The 12,802-nt window shown below is 37.6% G+C and overlaps 1 protein-coding gene across 1 annotated transcript in view; it reads right to left on the bottom strand.

Moving 5' to 3' along the window:
* Positions 1-10,838, bottom strand: part of GTF2A1L (general transcription factor IIA subunit 1 like) — an 82,827-nt gene extending 71,989 nt beyond the window's left edge. Inside the window, exons 1-3 of the mRNA XM_064364067.1 lie at positions 10,818-10,838; positions 7,609-7,710; positions 7,282-7,405 (exon numbers count right to left, since the gene is read on the bottom strand). Of these exons, the coding sequence (XP_064220137.1) occupies positions 7,282-7,405; positions 7,609-7,710; positions 10,818-10,838 (247 nt within the window). The remainder of the gene's footprint in view (positions 1-7,281; positions 7,406-7,608; positions 7,711-10,817) is intronic.
* Positions 10,839-12,802: the final 1,964 nt, after the last annotated feature.

The following is a 12,802-nucleotide window of genomic DNA, read 5'->3' as shown; positions in this document are numbered from 1 at the left end:
AAGACTCCATCTCAAAAATAAATAAATAGAAAAAAATAAAAAATAAATGAAAAAATAAAAAGTGGGCAAAAGACATAAACAGATGCTTCTCAAAAGAAGATATAGAAGTGGAAAATACATGAAAAAATGTTCCACATCACTAATCATCAGAGAAATACAAATCAAAACCACAACAAGATACCATCTCAAAATGATTTTGATACAAATCAAAACCACAACAAGATACCACCAGTCAAAACGGCTATTATTAAAAAGTCAAAAACAACAGATGCTAGCAAGGCTGCGGAGAAAAAGGAATGCTTGTACACTGTTAGTGGGAATGTAAATTAGTTCAGCCATTGTGGACAGCAGTTTGGAGATTTCTCTAAGAATTTGAAATAGAACTACCACTTGATCCAGCAATCCCATTACTGGCTATATATCCAAAAGAAAAGAAATCTTTCTACCAAAATGACACATGCACTCTCATGTTCATTGCAGTACTATTCGCAATAGCAAAGACATGCAACCAATCCAGGTGACCATCCACAGTGGATTGGATAAAGAAAATGTGGTATATATACACCATGGAACACTATGCAACCATAAAAAACAAAGAAATTATGTCCTTTGCAGAAACATGAATGCTGCTGGAAGCCAGTATCCTAAGTGAATTAATGCAGGAACAGAAAAATAAATATCACATATTCTTACTTTCAAGTAGAAGCTAAACATTGAGTACCCATGAACATAAAGATGCCAACAAGAGAAACTGGTCTCTACTAGAGAGATGAGGGTGAGAGGAGGGCAAGGGTTGAAAAACTCACTATTGGATACTATGCTTAATACCTGGGGGTACTACACATTTGTAAACCAAACTTCAGTATCATGACACATACCCATGTAACAAACTTGCCTATGTACCCCTGAAGCTAGAATAAAAGTTGAAAAGAAAAAAACAGAGCCTCTTCTTTCAAGAAACACCATTTTTACTTGAAAGAATAACTGACAGCAACTATAATTATTCAAACTGGGTATCTGGCAGACTTTTTTTTAAACATAAACTAAGCATGCCCACCACTTCAAGAAAAACTAACAGCATGTATTTGCCAATGATAAAACTCAAGTTTTCAAGCAAAAATTTAACTTTGGGAAATTCATATCAACCACAATGGATGAGATGCATAGTTACATCAATGAATATGATTTTTTTATCTTGTATAATGAACACTGTTTCAACTGCATGACAGCAAACCAATATTTTCCAAATAAACCAGTGTATACTACAACATCACACATGTGTTAAAGAGCCATTCAGAGTGCAAGATATACCAATAAACTCCAATAAAATATTCCAAAAAGTTCCTTGTTGTTCCAGATTCCATTATGCAGCTAACCTCTCAGAAACTACCATTTGTTGAGTTTTAGTGTAGTATCAATTATCTGAAAATACTATTAAAATTATTCTCTTTTTCCCAATTATATATCTGTGGACGGCCAGATTTTCTTCATATACTTTCACAAAAACAACGTATCACAACAGATTGAATTTAGGAACAGATATAAGAAATAAAGAGTCAGAGGTAGTAACTAAAAATCTCCCGACATAGAAAAGCCCAGAACCCGATGGCTTAATGGCTGAATTCTACCAAATATTCAAAGAGGATGAATTCAGTAAAGCTGCAGGATACAAAATCAACATAAAAAATCGGTGGCATTTCTGTACACAAATAACTACCTATCCAAAAAAAATCATGAAAACAATCTCATTTACAAAGCATCTTAAAAATAAAATTCTTAAGAATACATTTAACCAAGAAGGTGAAAGATAGGCACACTCTGGGAAGCCAAGGTAGGTGAATTGCTTAAACTCAGAAGTTTGAGACCAGCCTCAGCAATATGAAGAAATCCTGCCTCTACAAAAGATACAAAAATTATCCAGATGTGGTGGCACATGCCTGTAGTCCCAGCTACTTGGCAGACTAAGGTGGGAGGATGGCTTGTGCCTGGAGGTGGAGGCTGCAGTAAGCCACGATTGTGCCACTGCACTTCAGCCTAGATGAGAGAGCCAGACCCTTTCTCAAAAAAACATAAAAGATATATACACTGAAAACTATAAAACATCGATGTAAGAAACTGAAGGACACAAATAAATGGAAACATACTGGTGTTCATGGACTGGAAGAACTGATATCATTAAAATGTCCATACTACTCAAAACAAAATACAGATTCAACAAAATCTCTATCAAAATTCTAATGATTTTCTTTATAGAAAAAGAAAAAAACAATTCTAAAATTCATATGGAGCCACAGAACACATCAAATAGCCAAAACAATTCAGAAGAAAAAAAAAAAGTTGGAGGTATCACATTTTCTTGTTTATATTACAAATCTATCGTAATCAAAACAGTATGGTACTGACATAAAAACAGACACAGAGACCAGCAGAACAGAATAGAGAGCCCAGAAATAAACCCAAACACATATAGTCAATTAATTTTCAACAAGGGTGATAAGAGGACACAATGGGAAAAGGTTAGTTTCTTCAATAAATGGTTGCTACTGGGAGAAGTGAATTTCCACACACAAAAGAATGAAATGTACTCTTATTTTTATACCATACATAAAAATCAATTCAAAACAGATAAAAGACCTAAATATAAGACCTTAAACCATAAAACTCCAAGACAAACACACAGAGGAAAACCTCCTTGACAATGGCCTTGGCAGTATTTTTTGGATATCATGCCAAAACCTCAGGCTACAAAAGCAGAAATAAATAAGCCAGGTACAATGGCTCATACCTGTAATTCCAGCACTGTGGGAGTATATATATTTCATGGTATCTATGAGGTGGGAGGATTGCTTCAGTCCAAGAGTTCAAGACTGGCCTGGGCAACACAGCAAAACCCAGTCTCTACAAAAAAATTAAAAATTAGACAGGCATAACAGGGTGTGCCTGTAGTCCCAGTTAGTCATGAAGTTGATATGAGCAGATTAATTGATCCTGGGAGGTCAAGGCTACAGTGAACTGTGATCACTTCACTGCACTCCAGCCTAGATGACAGAGCAAGACCCTGTCTCCAAAAAATATAAAATAAAATAGAGACATCACATTTAAAAGTTCCTGTACAGCAAAGAAAACAAATAACAAAATAAAACAGCAGCCAACAGATTGGAAGAAAATATTTGCAAACGATATATCTGAAGAAGGGCTTAATATCCAAAATATATTAAAAGATTCACACAACTCAATAACAGAAGAGAACAAATAACCCTTTTCAAAAATTGTCAAATGACCTGAATAGATCTTTTTCCAAAAACAACGTAATAACAGCTAACAAATATATGAAAAGGTGCTCAACATCACCAATCATCAGAGAAATACAAGTCAAAACTACATTAAGATATCAATTCATACCTGTTAGAATGGCTATTACCAAAAAGAAAAGAGATGACAAGTGCTGGTGAAAGTACAGAGGAAAGGAAACCCCTGTACTCTGTTAGTGGGAATGCAGAATGATCAGCCATTGTATAAAACTGTGCAGAGATTCCTAAAGAAATTAAAAATGGAACTACTACATGACTCAGCAATCCTTCTTATGGGATATATACCCAAAGGAAATTAAACTACTACCTCATAAAAATATCTACACTCCCATGTTCAATGCAACATTACTCATGATAGCCAAGATTTGTAAACAACCAAAGTATCTGCAAATGGACAAACAGATAAAGAAAATCTGGTATGTCTGTATACACACACACAGAAATATTATTCAGCTTTTTAAGAGAGATTCTGCCATTTGTCACAACATAGATGAATGTGAAGGACTTTATATTAAGTGAAATAAGCCAGACACAAAAAGCAAAGTATTGCATGATTTCATTTATATGTCAAAAAAAAAAAAAAACCCCACAGTCAAATTCAGAGATAGAGAATAAAATAGCAGTTACCAGAGGCAGGAAGGGAGAAAATAAGATGTAGGCTAAAGGATACAAAGTCACAGATACATAGGATCAGTAAGTCTAAATATCTAATAGATAACACGAGGGCTCTGCTTAATAATGTTGTACTGCACTTGGGGTTTTTGCTAAAAGAGTAGACTTTAGGTACTTTAAAAGTATCTAAAATAAACAGAAATAGATAAGAATCCAGCTCAATTCTGCAGACTTCATTAAGCAACATTAGCAAGACCTGCAGAAAAGTAAAACAATGCCACTCTTCTTACTAATTATTTTTTGTTCTAAGGAGAGTTATTATTCATAAATATATGCTATTATGTTAATATGTAATTGAATTTTTAAATAAACCAATATTTTTTAAATTTCTGTTTTAATTTCTAATATGGTAAATAGATACTTACAATCCATATTTTAAAAGCTATTTGGGGTCCTTAATTTTTATGAGCTTAAAGGAGTCCTGAGACCAAAGTTGAGAAATGAAGATACAGGAAATTACTAAACAAATCAAAAACAAAGAACATATGATAGAGCAAACAAGTTTCTGGGTTGTTTTTTTTTTAGATTCAGGGGGCATGTGTACAGGTTTGATACATGGGTATATCATATGATGCTGAGGATTAAGCTTCTATTGATCCCATCACCCAAATAGTGAACATAGTACCCAACAGGTAGTTTTTCAATCCTTGTCCTCTTCTCTCCCTCTCTCCTATTGAAGTCCCCACTGTTCCCACCTTTCTGTCTGTATGTACCCAATGTTTACCTCCCATTTATAAGTGGGAACATGTGGTATACAGTTTTCTGGTCCAGTGTTAATTCACTTAGGATAATGGCCCCAGCACCACCTATGTTGCTGCAAAGGACAATTCTTTCTCTGTTTTTTATGGTTGCATAGTATTTCATGGTATATATGTGCCACATTTTCTTTATCCAATCCACCATCTATGAGTTGGGTTGATTCCATATCTTTGCTAATGTGAACAGCACTGCAATAAACATACAAGTGTGGTGTCTTTTTGTTAGAACACTTTATTTTCTTTCAGGTAAATTCCCAGTAATAGGATTGCTGAGTTGAATGGTAGCTCTAAGTTCTTTGAAAAATCTGCAAACTGCTTTCCACAGCGGCTGAACAAATTAACATTCCCACCAACAGTGCATAAGTGGTGCCCTTTTTCTGCAACTTCACCAACATCTGTTTTCCAGCATTTTAATAATAGCCATTCTGACTGGTGTGAGATGGTATCTCATTGTGATTTTGATTTGGCAAACAAATTTTAAGATAGAACAAAGGTAAATGACTTATTGAATTGTGGATTTAATGTGAACTTGTTATCAAAAGAGATAAAAAGGGTGTAGAAATTATTTTAATCAGGCTTTTAAAAGCATACCATGAGAAGATATAATTAAGAAGTACTTCAATTTTATGAGACTATTTATTTCAAGAATCTTATTCTTCAGTACCTAAAGACGAAGAGAGACAGGAACAGGCCTATAACGTACTTTTAAGGGATAAATGTACTTCCTCTTAAACCTCTTCTTTATAAATGATGTAGAAGAGAATAAGGAGAAAAACCATTTAAAATGTAATTATTTCTATTATTCTAACTGCTAAGATACAGAATAAGGTGCTGAGTAAAAACAAGCTAGTAGATACATTAGTTGCAAGACTATTTTGTTATTTAAATCACTGGTAATATTACCATCTTGCGACAAAATCAAGTATTGCAATTTTGAATGACAGAATCTTAGAAGTGTTAACCATGCTTTTTTTTTTTTTTTTTTTTTTTTGAGACAGAGTTTCACTCTTGTTGTCCAGGCTGGAGTGCAATGATGTGATCTTGGCTCACTGCAACCTCTACCTCCCAGCTTCAAGTGATTCTCCTGCCTTGGCCTCCCAGGTAGCTGGAATTACACGCATGAGCCACAACACGTGGCTCATTTTTGTATTTTTTTTTTTTTTAAGTAGAGACAGGGTTTCACCATGTTGGCCAGGCTAGTCTAGAACTCCTGACCTCAGGTGATCCACCCACCTCAGCCTCTTTTGATAAAAAACAGTCAAGTATTTTCCTCCTCCATACCCACCACACCCTCATGCCAACCGTAAGTTAAAAAAAAATTGTTAACATTCTGTAATAAATAAAACAGTGATAAAGAAAACAAAAGTCCAAAAGAATGCTATTTAAACAGAAAAAGGGATGTCCCAATGAAACAGTAGTTAAAAATTAAAGCATAGCCAAAAACCCAACTGATGAAAAATGTTTCAATGTGTCAACTTAACAATTAAAACTGCCAAGACTAATTCTTACAGAGCAAAATTATACTTTATAAGCATAGTATTCGATGAAACTTGTATTTGGTAATTCAACATTCATTGTCAATTTATTCATTTTTATATGTTAGAATTGCTGCTGCATGCAAATTCTCCCATTTTGTAAAAGAAGTACAAGTATCCTTACAATGTTCTCTTCACCTTGGCCCGTGTGATTTTCATGTGAATTTTCCAAAGCATGCAAAGAACTATCTACTTATTGACAATCTAATCCAAAATCTCCCCTCACTTCTTGCAGACTAATCTGCTGAATTTCAGCTAAATCCAATAAAACTTGTCTGTATGTGAGTATGCATTTATATATACACACATGAGCCACACACATGAGTAGCATAAAGATTATAAGAATCGGAGGAGAAATCAAGCCTACAAAGATAGAAAACTCTTGTGTTTTATCTTTTATTAGCTAGTCCTTTCCAGTTTAAATTGATACACATAATATAGACAAATATTTCCCTTAAAAGCAGAAGTCCTAGATTTCTCAAGTCCAAGAATAAAAATAAATACATATGGTCAATTTCTAGCCATCATTTTATATATCCAAAACAGTGAGGTAGCCTGGATAATCTCCATATTCTGGTTAACTCTCCATTTTGCTTCCAATACAATGGATTTATAATACATATAAAAAGTAAGAGAAAGAGAACACACAAACTTGCAAGCACTCACCTTTCCCTATGCTACTTCAAATCCTTGACTAGACCCAATCAAATTATCTGAAATTACCAATGGGTGCTCCCAACAGCCAACAAACTATGTGACTTTCCTCTAAAGAAAGGCTTTATCACCTTTGTGGAATTTAATACTTAAAAACTAGTTTGAACAACCTGAGTTTGTAATCAATAATTACATGGAGCAATGATTTATACTGTGTTCATTTAACAGAAATGATTTAGGTATCCAAGCCTTCTCACCCTAAGAACATTACCTTGTCTAATTGAAAAACACCCCCAAATGAGAATTTATTCTGAAGATACAAATAGTACTCATTTACTAATTGTACCCAACCTGTTGACGATTGCAGTGTTTGGTGCAAGTTGTGTGGCAACTGAAGAGTAAACAGAGGTGACTGGATGCTATTTCTGAAGAAGTCTTCTGTTGCTTTAGACTGAAAAACCTTGGTTTCCCAAAGCTGCAGAGAAAAAAAAAAAAAGTTTGCTTTAAAAAGATATACATATGTAATTATTTTTTTAAGTTTTTAAAAAATTAACTTGTCATCCTGATGGTACAATGAATAAAGTATTAAACTATAATTTGAGAGATCAGAACTATATCAATTTTGTGCACTGAAAAAACAACAAAAGACAGGAAGAAAAAGTTGTATTGGCTACAAACCTGCTTCAAGTCTTTTAAAACTTGTTCCTCTATACCTTCTTCAGCAAATAGATCCCGAACTCCTTCAATTACATCTTCGATTACAGATCTGTAGAGTTTAGGCTATATAAAAGAAATTGTTAAAGTTTTATTTTATTTTGCTTCGTTTTGTTTAGATGGAGTCACGCTCTGTCACCCAGGCTTAAATGCAGTGGCATGATCTCTGCACACTGCAACCTCCACCACCCAGTTTCAAGCAATTCTCCTGCTTCAGCCTACTAAGTAGCTGGAATTACAAGCACATGCCACCATGCCCAGCTAATTTTTGTATTTTTAGTAGAGACGGGATTTCACCATGTTGATCAGGCTGGTCTCAAACTCCTGACCTTGTGATCCACCCACCTCAGCCTCCCAAAGTGCTAGGATTACAAGCATAAGCCACTGTACCCCACCTGTTAAAAGTTTTAACTTCTCAAGTTTGAACATATTTAGCCTTAAAATATATGCAGTATGCCTACTAGTCTTGTAAAGTCACCATAAAAACTTTTACTAAGTACATTCCTATTCCCAATACAGTCTTAGCTTTCCATAAATTGTGTTGGCTTCAGACCCATAATCTCGGCCTATCTACAAGACTGAATTACAGGAACACAATAACATACGAGCTAATAATCTCAAAGATGTATGGTTATTGTCATGTTACTTGCCTTTTGTGTCAGTATTTAACATCCTCAACTCCTTTTAAAAAGAGAAATTAATGCAAGGCAGCTGGAAATAGGCCTTCTGTTTTCAATTTACCTTTTGATCAAAGTGGCCAAAGGCGATTTTTTAGGGTTCACTGTATTATTTCCACAAATGTAAATAAACTCCAAGCCAGAAGACTGGGTAAGCATTTAAAATAGAGCAATCAAAGTCCATCTCGCTTCCAAAATACACCCAGTCCAAAAAATACATATTCTGGACCATTGTCAAATACAACTGTTCCAAAATGGATTTCCTAACAGAACCTAAGAAGGGCACAAACGAACCTTACCCATCCACCGTGCATACTGAAGAGACTAAATAACTTTCTAAAATACCTCCTAGTCAAACATGCCATGACAACAAAATTAAGCAGACTTCTACCCAGATTAAACACTAGTTATGGCAACAAAAAAAGGGGTACGTGAAAACACTCAGCCCTTCAAATCTATATAAACTATGCCCCCAGGCCAAAACGGCAATGCTATGTGCTGACAATACTGACCTAGTGGAAGTTCCACGGGCAAGAAACAGCAAAGCAAGAATTTAGTTGAGTTGCTTTTATTTCAAATTGCTTAATCAGGCCAAAATGAAAATGAAAATTGTGAAACTCTAGGACTGCCTTTTCATACTACCCTATAAATAAATACTCTTAAATACTCCTGCTCAGCCAGGCGCGGTGGCTCACGCCTGTAATCCCAGCTCTTTGGGAGGCTGAGGCGGGCAGATCACCTGAGGTCAGGAGTTCAAGACCAGCCTGACCAATATGGTGAAACTCCGTCTTTAAAAAAATAAATAAATAAATAAATAAAAAGATGGAATGTCTTTAAAAAACAAAACAAAACAAAAAAATACTCCTGCTCATGCCATAAGTAGCTATGCATTTTTTTTTTTTTTTTTTTTTTGTGACGAGTCTTGCTCTGTCACCAGGCTGGAGTGCAGTGGCATGATCTGTGCTCACTGCAACATCTGCCTCCTGGGTTCAAGTGATTCTCCTGTCTCAGCCTGTGGAGTAGCTGGGACTACAGGCGCATGCCACCTTACCAAGCTAATTTTTTGTATTTTTAGTAGAGATGGGGTTTCATTATGTTGGTCAGGCTGGTTTTGAATTCCTCGGCTCAAGTAATCTGCCCACCTCAGCCTCCCAAAGTGCTAGGATTGCAGGCGTAAGTCACCGTCCCCGGCCCACAAAAGCAGCTATGCTTTAAACTAATCCTTCTAAAGACCAAGGGTAAGCCTATATGAATAGGCCAATCAGTAACATTTTAATAATGTTATTCACAAGCATATGTACTAAGACTAAATGCCCCTAAATTAGTTGCTTCTTGTAAAACAGTTTATCATGATAAAGGCATACTAAATTGATGCATCAGTGGTAGTCCCAGCTAGTGTGATCACACTTAACATTGAAGGAAAAAACTCCTAGAGCTGAAAACATCTTTACACAGCAGTGGTCAAGAAGTACCCATTAGAACACAATTTTTCAAAAATCAAAATAGATTTTGAACATATTTTCTCTTCTAGGACCACAGACTTTGTATTGCTTTTCCTGTTACCTTTATTAAAACCATATCTAGTCCATGTCAACTTCTCTATTTAAAACACAGACACTCACTCCTTCATAGAATTCACATCAGGTAAATTGGCATAGCCAGTAAGCTTATATTCAGGCAGAGTATACGTATTTTATGTATCTTAAAACACGCTATCATAAAACAGATATAATTAAAGTAGCAACTCTCTAAAAATGGAGCTTTTATACTGCAAATATTATACTCGGAACCCATAAAATTACATAGGTCTGGACAAGCACATTGCCTTTCACGAAATGTGAAGTCTGTTGAGATGAATTGCTACTAAAGATGAATCCTCAATTTGTATTCTTTGATTCAGGTTTTTAAGACTGATGGTCTCATAAGTGCCACTGAGACTATAAATTCTCACTGTGCAAATTAAGTGTCCGTTAGGGGTAGGAGGGCAATGTATATAGGTTGTACACTTAAGCATTCAGATGTTAAAGGACGACGAAATGGGCGGGTAGGGGAAGACACTAAAATCACGCGGGGAGGTAACTAACATAAGGTATCACATTGTTATTTCAAGCAGTAAACAATACAGCTTGGAATTAACACTGTCCACAGTAAAATTAATACAACCGAACTTGGGGTTTTACTAACATCTAGGAAACAAGCAAGGTTGAGGGTGAGTTCCACCTCTAAACAAACACCCAACTAGATAGCCTCAGTTTGGGTGAAAAGAGAAAAAGGACACTTTTTCTTCCAGCGGGGCTGGCCCAACTTCCTGCTGAATTACCGGCCCTCATCCTCTTCCTCCGACACAGAGGTGAGGAAGAGCCTCAGCCCCCAAGGAAGAGGGTTTATGACAGTCTGTAAAGTGTCAGGGGAAACAAAAGGGTGTGCAGGGTTCAGCTGCCGTGAACCCAGAGTCCTAGGGCGCTCCCTCTACACAGAGCCTGAAGCCCTCCTTACCACCGGGTTGAGGTAGGCCATGACAGCACCTCCAGCACCTGGCCGTTTGCGCCTGCGCAGCAGGCAACGCACGAAGAGGGAGACAGGGGGCACGTTTTGAACGATGCACACATCACGTGCGCAACCGCGGAGGACGGCGGGGGCGTGGCTGGGTAGGAGAGAAAAGTTAATGGATGGCTTGGGCTCAACTGGAGGCGGGGGCCAAGGCGGAGAGGCAGTCGGCCTGTGTGAGCGAAGAGACCAGCTAAAACGGATGATTAGGTTGGACCTAGCCAGCTTTGGGCCGTTCACAGGTTATTTCCTCAATCTGTGAAAAATGAAGAAAATCGAGGAGGGGCAGTGCAGGGGTAGATCTCAGTCTAACTTCAGCTTTGAAGAAGATGGGGAAGAAAAGAAGGGAGACTAGTGGTATCTGTCCTCTGCATTTACCAATTTTCATTCCTCCCCCTACACCCCACTCACAGCTGAACTCCATTTTTTGTTGTATAAAAATATAACAAGAGCCAAATTTTTCTAAGACTTGTCGGCGTGGTGCAGCAGCATCAGCAGCATCTGGGAACTTGTTAAATATGCAAATGATGGGTCCCACCCTAGTCCTCCTGAATCTGACTGGAGGATGGGGCCTAGCATTCTATAAATTTAACATCCTCTCCAGGTGATTCTGATGAGTGCTGAAATGAGACCTCTGACCTAAGACAAAGAGTCTCACTATTGGGTGCACATTAAAATCACCTGGGGAGCTTAAAAAACGTTTAGTGCCTGAATCCCACTCGGCAGAATCTGATTCTAATATACAGCCAAGGTGGTAAACCACTGCTAAAATAAAGTCAGCAGCCCATACCTTCCTGTCTCCTTTTCTTCCTTGGGCAGAAATCATCAGCTCTTTACCTGCAATAATTCTCTCTCCTGAAGGGCAGGGCATCTCTTACTTAGCTAAGGCTGAGGGAAGATGTAAGCACACATAACCTGGAGGGAAGGAGTCACCATCTGTAGGCACAACTCTTTTTTTTTTTTTTTTTTGGAGGCAGGGTCTCACACTGTTGCCCAGGCTGGAATGCAGTCAGGGCTCAAGCAACCCACCCACCTCAGCCTCCACGCCCAGCTGTGTGTGTGTGTGTGTGTGTGTGTGTGTGTGTGTGTGTTGTAGAGACAGGGTTTCACCATGTTGCCCAGGCTGGTCTCAAGTGATCCACCAGCCTCGGCCCCCCAAAGTGCTGGAATTACAGGCATGGCTCACCGCACTTGTCCACAACTCTGCCTTTTTTTGTTAGTTTGTTTTGTTTTTTTTGAGTCAGAGTTTCGCTCTTGTTACCCAGGCTGGAGTGCAATGGCGCGATCTCAGCTCACCGCAACCTCCGCCTTCTGGGTTCAAGCAATTCTCCTGCCTCAGTCTCCCAAGTAGCTGGGACTACAGGCGCATGCCACCATGCCCAGCTAATTTTTGTATTTTCAGTAGAGACGGGTTTCACCATGTTGACCAGGATGGTCTCGATCTCTTGACCTCGTGATCCACCCGCCTCGGCCTCCCAAAGTACTGGGATTATAGGTTTGAGCCACCGCGCCCGGCCCACAACTCTGCCTTTTAAACAGCCTTTCTAGCCTGCAGATAGGTCTAGACCTAACTAGATGGATAAGTTATTTGATGATTAAAAATCCTATTAGATTTTAAATTGGCTGTTTATTTATGTATTTGTGCATGTAAGTGCAGTAGAGCTGTTTATGTCCTATCACTCGGTATATGATTTGCCTGGGTCAGGTACCTTATGGTTTGTGAGTTTCAAGTAGCTGATTTATATGACACCCATTAGAAAACTTTCCCACATTGAAAACTATTAGAAATTTCTTTTACAAAAAGCCAAGAAGTATATATGGTAATTTTTAATGGTTATATCTCTCTACCTGGAAATTTACTACCAGGAATGTTCAAAGTGACTTATCTTTCACCCAAAGTAGGAAGGCTAAAAGCAGTCATTGATTCCTACTGA

Source organism: Aotus nancymaae, unplaced genomic scaffold (genome assembly GCF_030222135.1).
Source record: "Aotus nancymaae isolate 86718 unplaced genomic scaffold, 86718_ANA_hifiasm-v0.15.2.pri h1tg000057l, whole genome shotgun sequence".
Classification (NCBI taxonomy): Eukaryota; Metazoa; Chordata; class Mammalia; order Primates; family Aotidae; genus Aotus; species Aotus nancymaae.
This window is presented reverse-complemented; position numbering and strand designations above follow the sequence as displayed.